Source organism: Pyrus communis, chromosome 1 (genome assembly GCF_041283825.1).
Source record: "Pyrus communis isolate YQ-2024b chromosome 1, ASM4128382v1, whole genome shotgun sequence".
NCBI lineage: Eukaryota > Viridiplantae > Streptophyta > Magnoliopsida > Rosales > Rosaceae > Pyrus > Pyrus communis.
In genome coordinates, this window is record NC_142565.1 from 5,180,489 (window position 1) to 5,197,381 (window position 16,893).

The 16,893-nt window shown below is 36.9% G+C and overlaps 2 protein-coding genes across 2 annotated transcripts; both read left to right on the forward strand.

Annotated features, from left to right (window-relative positions):
* Nucleotides 1-7,813: 7,813 nt before the first annotated feature.
* On the forward strand, nt 7,814-11,823 carry LOC137720342 (uncharacterized). Its single transcript, XM_068459398.2, has 7 exons — nt 7,814-8,411; nt 8,673-9,486; nt 9,668-9,947; nt 10,192-10,299; nt 10,436-10,714; nt 10,960-11,103; nt 11,358-11,823. The coding sequence occupies exons 1-7, from the start codon at nt 8,123-8,125 to the stop codon at nt 11,532-11,534; spliced, it is 2,091 nt and encodes a 696-aa protein (XP_068315499.2). The 5' UTR covers nt 7,814-8,122; the 3' UTR covers nt 11,535-11,823.
* A 1,692-nt stretch (nt 11,824-13,515) lies between these two features.
* Nucleotides 13,516-16,446, forward strand: LOC137720494 (uncharacterized). Its single transcript, XM_068459569.2, has 6 exons — nt 13,516-13,968; nt 14,512-14,640; nt 14,726-14,846; nt 14,946-15,027; nt 15,717-15,870; nt 15,978-16,446. Exons 1-6 carry the CDS (start codon nt 13,681-13,683, stop codon nt 16,107-16,109), a joined length of 906 nt encoding a protein of 301 aa, XP_068315670.2. The 5' UTR covers nt 13,516-13,680; the 3' UTR covers nt 16,110-16,446.
* The last annotated feature ends 447 nt before the right edge of the window (nt 16,447-16,893 follow it).

Genomic DNA, 16,893 nt, shown 5'->3' on the forward strand with positions numbered 1-16,893 from the left:
ATCTAACAAAACAAACCCGATTAACTTTAGGAAGTTTTAACGAAACACTCATGGTACTGTTCACTTATAACGAAAAATCACATTTTTACCTTTTTTTTTATACTATTCACTACATCTTTATTTGTCATTTTTCATTAAAACTAAATTTTTTTTTTTAACTTTTCGTTAGTTTTCTTTTAATTTTAATGTCAATTGCACCTTCTTGCTCTTCAAGTTAAGCATAGAAAACTAAATGTGAAGAGTCAGTCATTTTGTTGGATAATTGGAATAATAATTTTGTTGGATGAAGTTGCCCATGTTGGTATTAAAAAATAGGTAGCTACATATTTTGTCAAATAAAGATTTAAGAATAGCACCATTCAAGTTTTAGTTTGAATTAAGATAGGCTTATTAACTGATTTACTACCTTAAACTAACATTTAGTCTCACTTTGCCCTATGAAACTATTATTTTCGTCTCATTTAGTCTCTGTTCATTGTATTTTTGCCGATTCGGTCAAATAAACGCTAAATTAAATAGTAGTATGACAGTTTTATAGAGCAAAACGAGATAAATTAATTGCAGAAGGTAAAGTGAAACTAAATAGCAAATTCAAAGGACAAATCGCCTCAAGATAATTATCTAGAATGATTAGAATGTATACCTAACGTGTGTTTAGTCATGCTTTTTGTCAAGGATTGTAGCGATCACTACGTCATTCAGTTTTAGAATTTAGTTTAATGATTTGATTTGGGTTGGCAGTATTCAACCAATCCTCACTCAGTTTCTTATTATTCCACTTCCATCCATGAAAGTTCAACAAATATCTGGAATGTGCATCGGAATCTAAAGATGCCTCTGACTTTGAAACTTAAAAATAATGGTGATCTATGGTTGGAACCTGGACCAAGTATTGCATACCTACCTTTGCTGTATTTACGATTAAAAACAACTAACCAAGAAATTAAAAAAAAAAAAAAAAAAAAAAAAAAAAGAAGAAAAAAAGAAAAGTCTATCCTTCCTTTTTAGCAATGTGATATGATATTTGATTATAAACTACTCTAACTTTCGAGAACAGATTGAACGCAAGTGCGAGAAGACAAACATACTATTTTAATACAAAAAGAAACATCCTTATACACAATGCAAGGATTTAACTAAGTTTAAACCTTTATGGCTCTCCAACACGAAAGAACCTGTATCAGGAAACATAAGGTAAGGTTACATGCTATAGTAGCAGGTCCATGAAAAATATTTCGGAGGGTCACGTATAAAAGTTTACAAACATTTCATAGACATATAATAACCTTAAAAATTAAACTATAGTTCTATCATTCATAATTTATGGAACAAATAACAATACAAGTTACAATAGTTCCTGACGTGTTTTCATATTTTAAAAATGTTGCATTATAGCTTCATTGTTAATGGAAGAAAAACGTTGCTTTCAATATAAACCACCATGCTATCACTCAACCATTGATCTCCCATTCGGTTACATAATGGAGTCTTCACAATATTCATAGCGGGAAAAGCTTTCTCCACTAAGGCAGAAGCAATTGGTAGAACCAAAGCCAATGTAATTAGCAAATACACATGATTATATACTCTATTCCTCCCCGTGTCCATGTAACATCCTACATCGACCAACGGATAGGGGGTGATGTGCCTTATATGTACATGCCCACCTCTATATAGCACGAGGCCTTTTGGGAACTCACTGACTTTAGGTTCCATCGAAACTCCGAAGTTAAGTGAGTTTGGTCATATCTCAGTCTCGACTTTGCCGTAGCACGATATTGTCCGTTTTGGGCCCCGGCCACGTCCTCATGGTTTTGTTTATGGGTACTTACACGAGAACTTCCTAGGGGGTCACCCATCCTGGGAATGCTTTCGCCCGAACTCACTTAACTTCGGAGTTCCAATGGAACCTGAAGCCAGTGAGCTCCCAAAAGGCCTCATTCTATATGGAGGTAGACATGTACATATAAGGCACATCACCCCCTTTCCGTTGGTTGATGTGGGATGTTAGAATCCACCTCCCTTAGGGGCCCGACGTCCTCGTCAACATGCTCGCACCACACGGCAGAGTGGCTCTGATATCATTCAATCACATCCCAGTCTCGACTCCACTATAGCACGATATTGTCCGTTTTGGGCCCTGACCACGCCCTCACGGTTTTGTTTCTGGGTACTCACACGAGAACTTCCCAGAGGGTCACCCATCCTGAGAATGTTCTTACCCGAACTCGTGCTATATGGAGGTAGGCATGTACATATAAGGCACATCACCCCCTCTCCGTTGGTCGATGTGGGATGTTACAGTCCACCATTTTTTTGCAAGGCAACCAATTCCTTTCAATTGAGAAAATTCACTATTCGAACGCATATCAAGAATATAATGCCCAAGTTGATCTTCAAGTGCCAAGAGTTGATAAGTAGTAAATTCATTCGGATAAAATTGCGCAAAACATATTAGCTTTTGTTCATCAAAAGCCGAGAATGAATCATCCAGGCTCAAACTTGCCAAACAAAGAAGCGACTCTGTATTTACCTCATCAAAACGACTATTTAATTCCACAAGTTGCTTATCAAACAAAGAGCTCCACATGATAAGGATGGAAGTTTGTGATTCTTTAAGCCAATGTTCTAAAAAACACTAGGCTCTAGTCGAGCGGCGGGCATGAGTCTAGTGCCTAGGTGGCTAGGCAGATTTATGTAAATTTATTATATATCTTTTAAATAAGTGCCTATTTACACTAAAAAAATATACTTGTATGAATAATAAAAGAATGATAAAATGCAAAAATAGAAGTAGAAGAATACACAAAGTACATCCATCCAACAAGTTCAATATTTAAAAAACAGTAAGCATATAATCATAATGAGGAGCATTCTTGGATAATAGACTGAATTCTTCTTGTTCATGATCTTTGCATTGGATTGGTTATAGATTAAACTATTTAACGTTGTTGTATCTAATTTTGTTTTTTTTTCTTTTCGTATGTATCCCCTCAAAAGTTCTCCAATTCATTTCACAATTAGATGAACTTGTAGTCAATCCATCATTTGCAAATTAGGTACACGATTTCCATAGGTATACCACCATGAAACTAAAAAAATAAAAAAGCACACAATTAATATAAAAATAAAAAAAAACAAATCCGCCTAGCTCCAGACCGATTTTTCGAAACGATTTGCCCTAAATCGCGGCGGGTCATCACCGCCTAGGTCGATTTTTAGAACACTACTTTGAGCTCCACGCCGTGATCTCCCTCGAGTAACCATCATCCATGCGTTTATTTATTTTTTTTGGCTCTTGGTGTTTTTTTTTTTTTTTTTTATTAAACTAAGGGTCCAAAACTATGTTGTTTTGACAAAGTAATATTTATTAAAAAAAAAATAATAAGAAAAACCACTTTTATAATTGGAGGGCATGTATGAAGCTAACTCCAATCTTTAAAAGGGCACCACCCAAGTTATCCATGGACATTCATCGAAGTTCGGGGGATCAGAACTCAAGTTATCTATGGACATTCATCGATGTTCAGGGGTCAGCTGACCCTCTGCCCCTCAATGCATCAGCCTCTGGTTGCAAACGAAAAAATACTCAAATAAAACGGATTTCTTAGTCACTCTGCCGTTCCGAACTTTTAGTACAATATTATGTGTAAGATTTTATCCACATATGTTACATAACATTATACTGGTGACTTGAAATTCTACATTAGCAATGATCCCATCCGGCATAAAATGAAATGAACGAACAAAATAAAACAGAAATGTATAAAAGACTAAAACACGAGTGTTGTGATAATTTTCTCGTACAAAAGTCTCTCTAAGAGCAACTCCACCCCTATCCACTTTGTGCCAGCACCCAGCCCATTTATCCACTTAATTGAACAGTAACAGACTCAATGAACAGTAATAGGCCAAAGCATCTCCACCCCAAAAAAAAATGTGCTGGCACCTAGTCTAAAAATGCGCTGGCACAAACGATCTCCACCCCTACAAAATGCGCTGGCACCCAGTCCATTTAAAATATTAAATAATTTTTTTATAAAATAATAAAAAAAAAATAGTTTTAATAATAATTTTTTATAAAATAATAATTTTTTTACTCCATATTTCTCGCTTATCCATCTCATTACCCGTAATCGGGTCATGAGTAGTGCGAACCTAACATTCACACAACGTAACATCTTCACTGAGCTTCCACGAAGTCATTTTTTTCTCTCAAAGTGTACAAAATATTCAAAAGTAGAAAGTGTAGAAAGTGTAGAAAATATTGAAATGTGGTGTAAGGTGGAAGATGAGGGTTAGGTATTTATAGAAAAAAAATTAATTTTTTAAAATTTTTCTGTATTTTTTTTAAAAATTTTTGACATTTTTTAATTAATTTTTAATAAATTTTAATGTTGTAATTAATCGGGACCGTTGGATTTGAAAAATAATCAAATCCAACAGCACTCATTACGCCACGTGGCCAACGGTCAAATTTCTGACCGTTGGGCCTTTTTTTTTTTTTTTTAAATTTTTGATGAAATAAACGTGGACCGTTGATCTGTGATCGGACGGTACAATTTAAAATTGAAATTCAAATTTTTTTTACCGTTGGAAATCCAACGGCCTCAAAAACTAGCCGTTGGAAATCCAACGGCTCTGAGGAGGCCACGTATCCTTCACCCCGGACGACTGCAAGTTGCCCTGCCGCGCGGGCCCCACCGCCTGCAAAGCTGTCGGCTACTCGCCTGGTCTCCCGCGTGTTGTGCACGCGCCAGAAACAGACCGGGGAATGGGTCTGTCCATTTTGGGCTGGGCTCTTGACTGGCACGGGCTGGGTGCCAGGCAAGTTGGCGGGCTGGAGCACTTTCCCTGCATGCCGGGCTGTTATTTGGACTTGGTGCTGGGCAAAAAAAGCTCTGGTGGAGCTGCTCTAATGCAAATGATAAGGTCGAAATCCCCACCCAAGGTTCTTCACCAACCGGCATTTCTTTCAAACTTCACAGTCAAATCAACACAAAGAAATAAAGGAGAGAATACAGGAGAGAAATAAAAAAGATGGGAAGAGATGTAGGCTTTAATCATTATTTACCATCGTCACATGGAGAAGAAGCTAGAAAGGGGAAAAAGAGGTTCTGTGTCCCGCTTTCTTTGGAGAAACAACATGATGACCTGCGGTGGGTCGACCTTTACTTACTTCACGACCCCATGACAAGTGGTTGCACCGGTAAATCGAGCGATTGGATTCACCCACAACAATAACATGGACCAGTTAAAATTAAAGATGCATGGTTGACCGCGACTCAGATTGCAACGTTTTTCATCGTTACAGCAAATTTTTATCTTTAAAATGGAACTAGCCGGTAACTACACCATAACAATCATCTTTTCAGGAGTCGAGAAAACTTACAAAGTCATTTTAACCTCTTCTTGATCATCATTGTGTGGTTCATTAGTGTTATGAATCAAATCTAAAACATACCGTGTGAAATATAGGTCTAAAATTTGTCCCCAATTACTGACGATATTACTACTCTAGCCTCTAGGCTAGATTAAAGATAAAGGTATGTGTTTAAATCCAAGACACAATGGTTGAAGAAAAATACGATATTTACCAGGACAAGTCATCACTTGTAACAATTAGTAAACTAGTAAATAACCATCCAACTCTTTTGCTTTTTCTTATTATTTTTTCCTTTGGAAAGAGAAAAGGTATTCGCATGATAAATTTTTTAAGTGCTAATAACATCTACGATAAAGTTGAATAAAGTTGAAAATTTCATAAACAAGCTAAATTTCTCCGAATCTACAACGTGGACAAAGAGACAAACGGTGGGTGATTACCATTTTTCATTAAAACTAATAATTAAGCAATTTTATGTGTGGATATATATCAAACTCAACCAAATATTGGTTGACTATGTACTATTCTCCACCAACCGTAAATAAGCATCAAATGATTCATTCTGAACGGTACATTAATGCTTTAAATCTCAACATAATCAAAGTCACATGATTAATGGGTAATGCTTGTGTCCCCTCATCATGTGTTGTTTACTTGTTCCTTTATTTATGATCAACAGATTTTTACAGTCTGCTAAAATGATTCTTTAGATTAGTATAACTCTTTATTTTGATTTTTGAGATTTAAAATGGATAGAAGTTGCTACTGAGTTTTTCTACATCAATCATTTTGGTCATTCTATAAAAATTTATACTAAACAAGGATAAAATGAAATACATACCCTCAATTTTTTTTTTAAAATCATTTTGGCATATTGTTTATTAAATTGAGGGTACTTTGTCAATTTGGTCCTTATTTAACAAATTTTTTCATAGAATGACCAAAATGATTGATAGTGGACAGACTCAGGAACTACTTCGATTGATTTTAAATATCAGGGACTAAAGTGATGAGTTACGCCAGTCTTAGGGACCATTTTAGCTAAAAAATCTTCTCTTTATCAACTAAAAGATTATACATGCAAAAGAAATTATTCAATTTTGAGATCTTTTTAGCCATTCATATGCATAAAATGAATAGACCGTTTATCCTGAGGATGCTATTTGTTATAAAAAAAATGTTCATTGGTTTAAAGCATGGATGACTAAACAATCTTCAAATTAGACGATTTTTTGCAGATATAGTCTATAGATGATAATAAGGAGATTGAACAGTTCCGATTATAATTTTCGGACAATAAATATTTATTAATCGTATGTGCAGAACAAATAAGTTCCTCAATATATATAAGACAAAAGGACAATCACTGAAAGAATCTATGCTATATTTATTCTTCAACTTCAATCCACATCATTATTTGAATGAATGGGAGAATCGTTTTAATTGAGTTAATTGATAATGAACCTTGTGCATTTTGCAAACTGGTCCAAACTTTGCTTTAAAAATCAAGGACTACATTTAAGGCGAGGAAGCTTCACATTTGACTATCAAACATGTAGGTTACCTTTCATTGTTATGTTTATTGTTTCTTACCATGATGAAAAAAAAATTAACCAACCACCAACTATTCTATCAATCAGCCAGTAGTTAGTCGATATTTCTTGTCTCAATATTAAAAAGAAAAACTATTCAATATATTAATTTAATACAATTTAAGTTTATTTTAAAAAAAAACAGACGCACAGATTAGGTTAACAAGCTCAATTCATTTGTTCAAAAAAAAAAAAAAAAAAAAAAACTCACTTCATATATGCATATACTACAAATATATCTATACTATCTATTAACAAATTCTCTTTGTCAACAAATGAGAATGAAAAGACAATTTTAACCCTCAATTCACAATTCAATAAAAACATTCTTAAAAAAATGATGGGCATAAAGATAATTTCATATAAATTTTTTTCACTGTTTTTTCTCCCCCATCATCCACATATGGTCAAAAAATCTCATTCTATTTTTTCTTTTCACATTTGTTCTAGTGAAAAAATCATAATTTTCTCACACGTAGGGTTTTTTCTAGTCGTTGTAAAGAAAAGGCAAAAGAAAGCGTATTATTTATTGAAAATTTTAACGAAAAGTTTTTGGTGCTGTCCATTTTAATGAAATCATATTTTTACAATAAAAAATCAATTCTGGTGCTATTTATTTTACCCTTTATTTTATCTTTATCATTAAAACTCAAAATTTTTAAATTTTTTTCATTAATTATCTTTCTTTTTTGGATGGGATGGAAATGGTCCCATGAACGACAAAAAAGACTTCCCGACAAAAATAAAGAAATAAAGGGAAATACCAGAAAATCAATAAGACCAATTTCCACGTGGATATGTATGTACACGTCCACGGTTGTTGTGATGATAGAAAGGGGAGGACCCACAAAACCAAAACCCCCAAAACCCACGGCCCTCGCTTTTCAAAGTGGGTTACACATCTCTCTCTCTCCTATTTCTCTTACTCTTTCTCTCTCCTCTTTTAGCTTCAGTTTTACAGCAGACACAGAAAGGAGAGGAGAGAGTGAGAGTGGATTCATCTCTCTTTCTCTCTCTATTACAAGCATGCAAGCCCTGAACCATGTCATAGTTTTCACTTTTACCCCTCCCAGCTCCCTTTATTCACACCCACTGGTCACCTCTCTCACCACTACTACTCCACTAGCTCTGAATTCCCACGTCCATGGAGGACTCGGCCGACGTCTCGGCGGTGCTCGAATTCCTGAGAGCAAACGGGTTTTCGGAGGCCGAATCCGCTCTCAAAGAGGACATGATTGAGAAAGGCGAACTGGGTTCTTTCGATTACGAGAAGTTCTTGTTTCCGATGGTTCCTCCGCTGCCGCCGGTCAGAATTCCGGCGAGTTTCCGACGACCTGAGGTTCAGGGCGGTGGAGAATGCTCGGGATCGAGCTCGGCGGAGGACGATGAGTTTGTGAGCTTAGGGTCTTCTACTTCTAACAAGTGCTCTTCAGGTAGTTAGAAACTTAAAGTTATTTACTTTCAATCAAAATTAAGCTTCTGATTTCTGGGTGATTTCAAATTAAGCATACACACACACACATGTATATACATATGTATAGATTAATAGTGTTAGGAGTAACTTAATGCTTAATGTATAAGTTGTATCTTGAGCTTGGGAACAGAGAAGATTTCCTGGCGATGATCGTGCCACTATTTGTTTCTGTTAGTTGATAGTGAATTGGAGAAGTCTCATCTTTTTCTCTGGTTCGCAGAATTTACAAATCCGTATGGAGTTCGATCAACATCTCCAAGCAGTTCCCAGGCTTCATCTGATAGGTTCTCTCAGTTTGGCACGGCACGCGATTACCACGATTTCGATATGCAAAATGACCTGTTCTGGCACGATGAGAAAGATGATGGAGGAGACTTCATGACTCCTTGCTTTGAAGGGCCAGACTTCTTCGCTTGTCCCACTGAAGATAAGTTCATCATGACTTCCGATACAGACAAGGGGAACGAGAAAGTGCTGGTTCTGAATTATAAATCCGAGGCATTTCAATCGGAAATAAGCCTCGATTGCCTGGACAAGAGTTGTCTTACTGATGTTTCTCCCGTGGATGATACAAGGGAGGTTTATGCGATGAATTATTATCATTTTGATAAGAAAAATCAGTTGGAAGAAGGCTTTGAGGAACATTCTGCAGAATGCTGCTATCCAAGTTTGAAAAAAACTGATTTCAACGATTGCCAATTAGATGTTTCGGGGGGTATCCTTCGTACGGATATTGATTCTGCTCCATATCACAAGTTAAGCAATAGTTCTAATTACTCAGCCAAAAGGAGTTCAAAAAATGGCCAGGGTGAAAAGTTTATGGGGTCCTCTGGTTTAGACGATAAGGTTGCAGTGAAAGATTTCATGCCAAAGGGAGTTAAGGGATATGAAGGAGTCGGTGAAGTAAAAGAAGGATCCCACGAGCCTGAGGTTGCTGCTGATGGAGATGGTGTTGCTCCCAGTGAGATTTTGATGTACAATAATGACGAGGATTTTGAAGTTTTCGAGTTGAGAATCGTACACAGGAAGAACAGGTTTGTTTCTCATAGTGTCCTTTCTATGGTTTTGACAACTTATTGATCCATCTTGACTGAGAAGATGCATTTACCATTGTGAGGATATTTTTGTATCTTTGTTTTGATGTAGGATTGAGCTCGTGTTTGCGTAAATTGATAAGTAGCTATCAGTTTTACTTATGTGTTCTGCCGTTTACAGGACCGGATTTGAAGAAAGCAAGGATTTCCCTATTGTGCTAAAGACTGTAATTGCAAGCAGATACTATGTAACAGAATATCTTGGTTCAGCAGCTTTCAGTAAGGTTGTACAGGCTCATGATCTTCACACAGGAGTCGATGTTTGCCTTAAGATCATAAAGAATGATAAAGAATTTTTCGATCAGAGTCTGGATGAGATTAAACTTCTAAAGTTTGCCAACAAAAATGACCCTGCAGACGAACACCACATTTTGCGACTTTATGACTACTTCTATCATCAGGTATTTCCTTCCGATCCAATATAAGAAACTTCAAAAACCGTTTTGATATTCTTTGTTTTGAGTGGGATGCCGTAGTTGTCAACTTGTCATTCACTGAGGCTAAGTTTTATAACCTGACTGAGGCTAAGTTTTATAACCCTATGATGACTACCTTTATCTCTTTCGAGATGGTTGATTGAGATTCTTACAATAGCATGCATTGTTCATACTATTTAGTGTGCTCAAATTTATTTTTGCAAAACAGGAGCATCTCTTCATTGTTTGCGAACTCCTTCGGGCAAACTTGTATGAATTTCAGAAGTTCAGTCAAGAATCTGCTGGAGAAGCTTACTTCACAATAAGAAGGTTGCAGGTTCGTTTGTATTAACTCATAAATGCTTGCCCTACTAGATTCCATCAACCTATTAACATGGCTTTTCAGCTGCTTTAAAAATTAGTTACGAGTAACATAGCTTACACAGAACTTAAATGGTGCCCTTTTTTAACAGATCATAACCCGTCAATGTTTAGAGGCATTGGACTATTTGCATTGCTTGGGAGTTATTCACTGTGATCTAAAGCCTGAAAACATTCTTATAAAAAGTTACAGAAGATGTGAAATAAAGATAATTGATCTTGGAAGCAGTTGCTTTCGCACGGACAACCTGTGTCTATACGTGCAATCTCGTTCCTATAGAGCTCCTGAAGTCATTCTTGGCCTCCCTTATGACGAGAAGATTGACATGTGGTCTCTTGGCTGTATATTGGCGGAGTTATGCTCCGGAGAAGTATGCCCTCTCTTTTGCTTGGTTTTATTCATTATTTTCAGCTCTGTTTTATTGTTCTTGTTGAAATTCGATTGCATTGTTACTGATTGGCTATTATTTTTTCGGTACCCTGCAAACTCCTTACACTGTTTATGCCTCTCATATGATATTTTCTTTAGTTTCCCATCAACTTGAAGGAATAACTCCTCAGGTATAATGTTCATATATAAATACATTCATGCTCATAATATCTCTGTCTTGACCAGGTGCTCTTTCCAAATGACGGGGTTGTAATGATCCTTGCGCGCATGATTGGAATGCTTGGTCCTATCGATCTGGATATGTTAGTGAAAGGTCAGGAGACCGATAAGTACTTCACAAACGAGTTAGATCTGTACCACATAAATGAGGTGCATACTTCCAATCCTTCTCTCTAGATGTGAGTTGCATGCAGTAGGCTTTTTCTGGATAATACGCAAGGAGAACATATCTTGTGATAAAGTGTAGGATCTTTCTTTGATTTTAAGTTTCATTTGTTCCACAGAATCGAAAAACTTTTGTAGGTGTTTCCGGTTTCTCCTAATAGGAAATCATCAATTCTTTTCCCTTTTATAAGTCAATGTATAAATCATTCGGACTAAACACTTTGCCATCCCACATTCAGGAAACAAGCCAACTGGAATACATAATCCCAGAGGAGTCCTCCTTGGAGAATCACCTGCAAGTAACCGACATTGGGTTTATTGACTTTGTCAAAAGCCTGCTTGAAGTCAATCCTGAGAGACGCCCAACCGCAAGGGAAGCACTAGAGCACCCATGGCTTTCCTACACATATGAATGAACTCATGGGGTACGTAGCAGTTCTCCTTGTGGGTTCATTTGTAAATTGAGTTTTGAAGAGCAATTTTTGAACCACGATCTGCATCCGGTGAACACTGGACTGCGATGCGCTTCGGATTTCAGTTTTGGTTTCGTGTACATGGCCTTGTTTTGCATTGTCTATCGTATGTTCTCTCGTTCTGATTTAACATATTCATACTTTTCTTGTTCAAAAAATGTAATGTTTGAGTGGCTAGGTCATACAAATGTATAAAACGTTCTGCATTAATATGGTGTTGCTTTCTGATTCACTTATTCTAAAGAAATTCAATTTTTCTGATGCTTAAAATCTTTCCGTTAATGACGCTAGTCCGCTTGTAACTTCTTGGTTTTTTATTTTTTTATTGTCGGGTCTAGGTTTGACTCTCAAAATGTCTATTAGAGCTGAGAGTCATTCAATTGTATAACGTATCATTACTACTTGATACATACATATGATATATCACACAAAAGAGATTTTTCGATGTAATTAGTAATACGATATATCTACCTCATCACACGTCTATTGTTTTAACAGCAAAATCTTGTGAATCAACAAATGGAAGCAGTCAAGTGTCGTGTCATGTTTTGATGAGAAAAAAGGGTCTTCAAATTTGATTGGCGGAAATGAAACAAAAGAAAAATACTTTGACTTGAAAAGTAAATAGTATTTAATTTAAGGATCAGTGAATAAATTATTTGATTCAGTAGTGGTAGCGGTGATTTTGTAAACGACACCAACGTTGGTGTAACGGACAAAAGATTGTCTCTTCTGATTGGCGGGACTAGGTTTCACTTTCCCACCTTTCTCCAACGCCCACGCTCTCCTTTCCCGCGTGTAATTAAACTCTCTTACTCGACATAAACATTTATAATTTTATTAAAATTTTCATTAAACATTAAAGGAGATAACCTTTTTATTAACTTATTATAGTCTAATATAATATAATAGAGAATTGATGATAAACATATACTAATTTTCTCTTTGCAAAAATCCATGTTAAAAATAATTTGTGAAACTCAATTTCCATTTAATAATTGTGTCATATAGCTCTTAGTACAATCTGATATTTATCTCATTTAGAAGTAAGAATCTTAAGTTCAATTTTGGTCGATAACAAATTTGAAGCAAATTAATATGACTAGCCAATTATGTGGTTTAGTTGAAGTTTCTCATCTTAGTATAAAATATATCGTTGTGTTAAAAAGTATATATATATAAAAAAAATCATGTCATATTCAAGTCATAGGAAATAACTTTGTGCAAGTAATGAATTGCCCTGTTAGTTTGGGCTTTTCTTTTCAACCCCTTGCATCCCACATTCAAACTATCCTTCCTCCGCTTAGTATAAATTAATGTAATTATCACTTTTATCATCAAAAAGAAAAATCGTTAATTTCATGTTTTATTTTAAATATTGGAAAAAATGATATATTTACACCAAATAGTAGGATTAAGCTACACAATGAGTCACTTATTTTAATCGTTCAAATTTGTCTTCGACAAGAAATGAATCTTAAATTGATCACATACAAATGAAGAAAAATATTATCAAACCATAATGCTAAGCGACGATTAAGAATCACTTTTAGATAAACTCATATCCAAACCTAAAATTGCTCTCTTACAAATGAAGAAAAATATTACCAAACTCTATTGCTAAGTCACGATTAAGAATCTTTTTTTTTTTTTGATAAACTCGAATCGTGTTGTGTCGAACTGGTGTTAACCAATTGCCACTCTACTTTTTTTTTTTTTGGGTCAAACGATAAATTTTGTTAGATTAGCCACCGATAGGATTCAAACCCGCACCGTCATGCAAGTGCTCAACTCCTTTTCAAACCCGCACCGTCGTGCAAGTGCTCAACTCCTTTCCATCACTGTGATAAAGAGCCACTTGCCATTGCCACTCTACTATTCACCACCCCCAAAACTCTTGCTCTCGCCTAAGCAGCGCGTCGGGCTCCCCATCCCCTCCCTCCTGTATCTCTCTAGGCTTTGTCGAAAGCGGCATCGCCAAGGAAACAAGGAACAAGAGAGAGAGAGAGAGAGAGAGAGAGAGAGAGAGTTTTATTGCAGAAGGGCTAATCAATCAGCTTCTTCTCTTCGGAGTCTGACAACCGAGATAATGGCTGAGTTGACTCAGGGCGAGGTGGTCTACTCGCCCAAGACTCTCCAAGTCTGGCGAGCTCTGCTCAACTGGTTCGGCTTCTTCTTCCAGATCTTCCTCCGAATCCTCCGAGCTCTCGGTCACCACCCCCTCCTCTCTTCCTCCTCCTCCTCTTCCGCTTCTTCCGCTGCCTTCAAATCACTGCCCGTCATCGAGCTGCCCGAGAACGACTCTCCCGCCGCCTCCGCCGTTGTAATCGCCGACACTCCCGATTCCGACTCCGACGACCCTTTTGAAAAGCTCACGGTGCGGTTTTCAAATTAAAAAACTTTCTATTTTTGAATCCTGTTTAAAATTTTATAATTTTCAGAATTTCGAATTGCTCACCGAAATTATTGTTCTTTTGTATTAATTCAAGAAAAAAAATTGATTTTTCTATATATAGATTGGGAAATAAGAATTTAATTAGCTGGAATTATACTCCAATTGAATTATCTTAATTTAGTTAATGCAGAATTAGTAAGGGCTAGTTTGGGAAGCATTTGTGCTCAAAAGCACTTTTGCTAGAAGTGTTTTTATTGTGAACATGTCGAATTTTTTGTTGAGAGTCCAAGTGCCTCATGAAAAAGCCTTGGTAGTGCTTCTTGTGCTTCATGAAGAAGCACTTGGCTTCTTTGACCCAAAAGTGCTTTTGAGCTTTCTGCCAAATGAAATCAGAAGTGATTTTGCTTATCAGAGAGCAGTTTTAGCTCTTCCGTAAGCAATCCCACAAGGGACCTAGTAATGGATGAAAATGGAAATTCAGTAGAGGGAGGAAGAAAGTGGGTGTGCTGACACTAAGATCTGCAGGTAGTTCTGGACCTGGATGAAACCCTAGTGTGTGCATATGAAACATCCAGCTTGCCGGCTGTAGTTCGAACTCAAGCAACTGAAGGTGGGATGAAGTGGTTTGAGCTTGAATGCGTATCTTCGGACAAGGTGCTTTTTTCTTATTTACGTTGATTATCTTGCATTCCCTTCGAAAGATGAAAGTTTGTTGACATGAGTGTGTTGGGTTTCGAAGGAATGTGATGGCAAACTGAAGGTCAATTATGTCACAGTCTTTGAGCGTCCGGGGTTGCATGACTTCCTAAAACAAGTTAGTCAGTTTGCAGAGCTTGTGTTATTCACTGCTGGTCTTGAAGGTTTGCTTATGACTTTCCGTTTCTTTGTTTCTATTTTCCCTTTGGCCGCTCCCTTTTCGTGTAACTGTTTGGGATACTTATGTTTTTGTATGGTTACAGGTTATGCTAGGCCACTTGTTGACAGAATAGATGTGGATAATCTGTTCAGTTGTCGACTTTATCGGCCTTCAACAACTAGCACGTAAGTTCTGCTGCTTGTATGTTTGATCTACTATAAATAAGTCTGGTCTCTTCTGTGAAGATTTATAGTAATTGACTCTGATACCGTCATATGTTACCATGGTTAGCACTTTACGGACACTGGAATCTTATGGTCTTTTGTCTCATGTCATCATCACTTACATACATAGCCACCCTATATGGGTTAGCTAATGAACCGCAGCACTCTGAGCATGAAATATTTATTCTCGTACACATGTACCGTCACTGGACTTGGTTGAATGGTGGATCATAGGTCATTCTCAGTGAACTCACAATGCACGAAGAGGCCCTCCTCTCCCCCTGGCGGATGATTCATGTTGATGTTAAGCAATATGTATTTGTTCAGTTTAGGGATCACACATTTTATGAAGAGAGTGAACGGGTTTTTGTATGGATATGATATTTTAGCTACTGATTCTTTGGAGTTTACATATTCAGTAAGATTCTGTATAGAATGTAAACATATCATACGATTCTCAACAGATGTGTATACACTTCCACACTCAATATGTTCCTTGGTTTTATTGTTTCAAGTCCTTATTCAAGCGTGTTGATGTAGAGTTTTTGGGTGACCCATTGGCTCCATTAGTTTGTTTAAATAACCCAATACTGTTATTGGAGACTTTAAATCCTTAGTTTGGTAAAATCTCTAATGCTGGATGAATACAGGGAATACCGGGAGCATGTGAAGGATCTATCTGGTCTATCAAAGGATATGCGCCGAATTGTTATTGTTGACAACAATCCTTTCAGTTTCTTGTTGCAACCTTCGAATGGAATTCCATGCATTCCATTTTCTGCCGGGCAAACACACGACACACAGGTAAAAATTTCATTATCTTGCTACAACTTTTGAAATTTCAGTACCTCTTAAATTTATCTGTTTACCTCTTTAATCTCTTTTTCATTTCCTCTTACCTTGCTGCGCAGCTTTTGGATGTTCTTCTTCCACTCCTCAAGCAGCTCTCGCTGCAGAAAGATGTGAGACCTGCCCTTTATGAAAGGTTTCACATGCCCGAATGGTTTCAAAAGCAGGGGATTCCTTCAACTGCTTGGAAATAGTAGATTTTTCAAAATTGTACGCAATGGCGTTACCCATTCTTCTTTCACGCAATCCTCGATAGTTATTCTGTTCAAGCCTCAAGGCAGCGTCTCATCGTCGGACTCCAGGTTTCTGCACAGCAGGTGTGTTCACTGCAATTTGTTGATACAAGGCTGTGTTTTCGCCAGACGTCGAACTGCTGCGCCTCACTATCATACGAAAACCATTGATGTATTTAGATTTTTTAAGAAATCGATTATTCTCGTGTAACTATGTCTATATGCTTGCAGTTCTCTTCAGCGTCTGTATTTTGCTAGAATTTGTGAAATTGTTGCCAATAATTACTAGCATTTTGTACGTTCCTCATAGTGCATTGAGATTTATTTGTTGCTGATATGTCACACACCATCAATAAATAATATACATGTTAAGGGTTCCGAATCACGTAGTTCAAACCAGACCTTTATGACCAGACCTTTTGCAACTCTAACCCTGGCATGGAGGTTAAACAGTCTCTCCTAGTACGGTAGTACCCACCAGAAGGAACATGAATAGACCTAACTGCTGCCCAACTGCTAATCTCTTTGATCACTTAGGCAAAGGAAAAGGGTTCGAGCCAAACTAAACCGGCAGTTATTTGAGCGTTTATTGCTAGCACAACTCGGATACTTAAAACTAGAAGACGTTCTACCTTACAATTAGGGTCGTGTCCTATCATTCTATATCTATCATCACGTGATCAAGTCATATGAAAAGCGATATATCCTGGTTTACACTTGAGAACTGCCTGGAATCGGTGGTGAA

Coding starts and splice junctions, on each gene's coding strand:
- LOC137720494 (XM_068459569.2), top strand. CDS start 13,681: ATGGCTGAGTTGACTCAGGGCGAGGTGGTCTACTCGCCCAAGACTCTC. Junction 14,641..14,725: donor AATGCGTATCTTCGGACAAG/GTGCTTTTTTCT, acceptor TGGGTTTCGAAG/GAATGTGATGGCAAACTGAA. Junction 14,847..14,945: donor ATTCACTGCTGGTCTTGAAG/GTTTGCTTATGA, acceptor GTATGGTTACAG/GTTATGCTAGGCCACTTGTT.
- LOC137720342 (XM_068459398.2), top strand. CDS start 8,123: ATGGAGGACTCGGCCGACGTCTCGGCGGTGCTCGAATTCCTGAGAGCA. Junction 8,412..8,672: donor TTCTAACAAGTGCTCTTCAG/GTAGTTAGAAAC, acceptor TCTGGTTCGCAG/AATTTACAAATCCGTATGGA. Junction 10,300..10,435: donor TCACAATAAGAAGGTTGCAG/GTTCGTTTGTAT, acceptor CTTTTTTAACAG/ATCATAACCCGTCAATGTTT.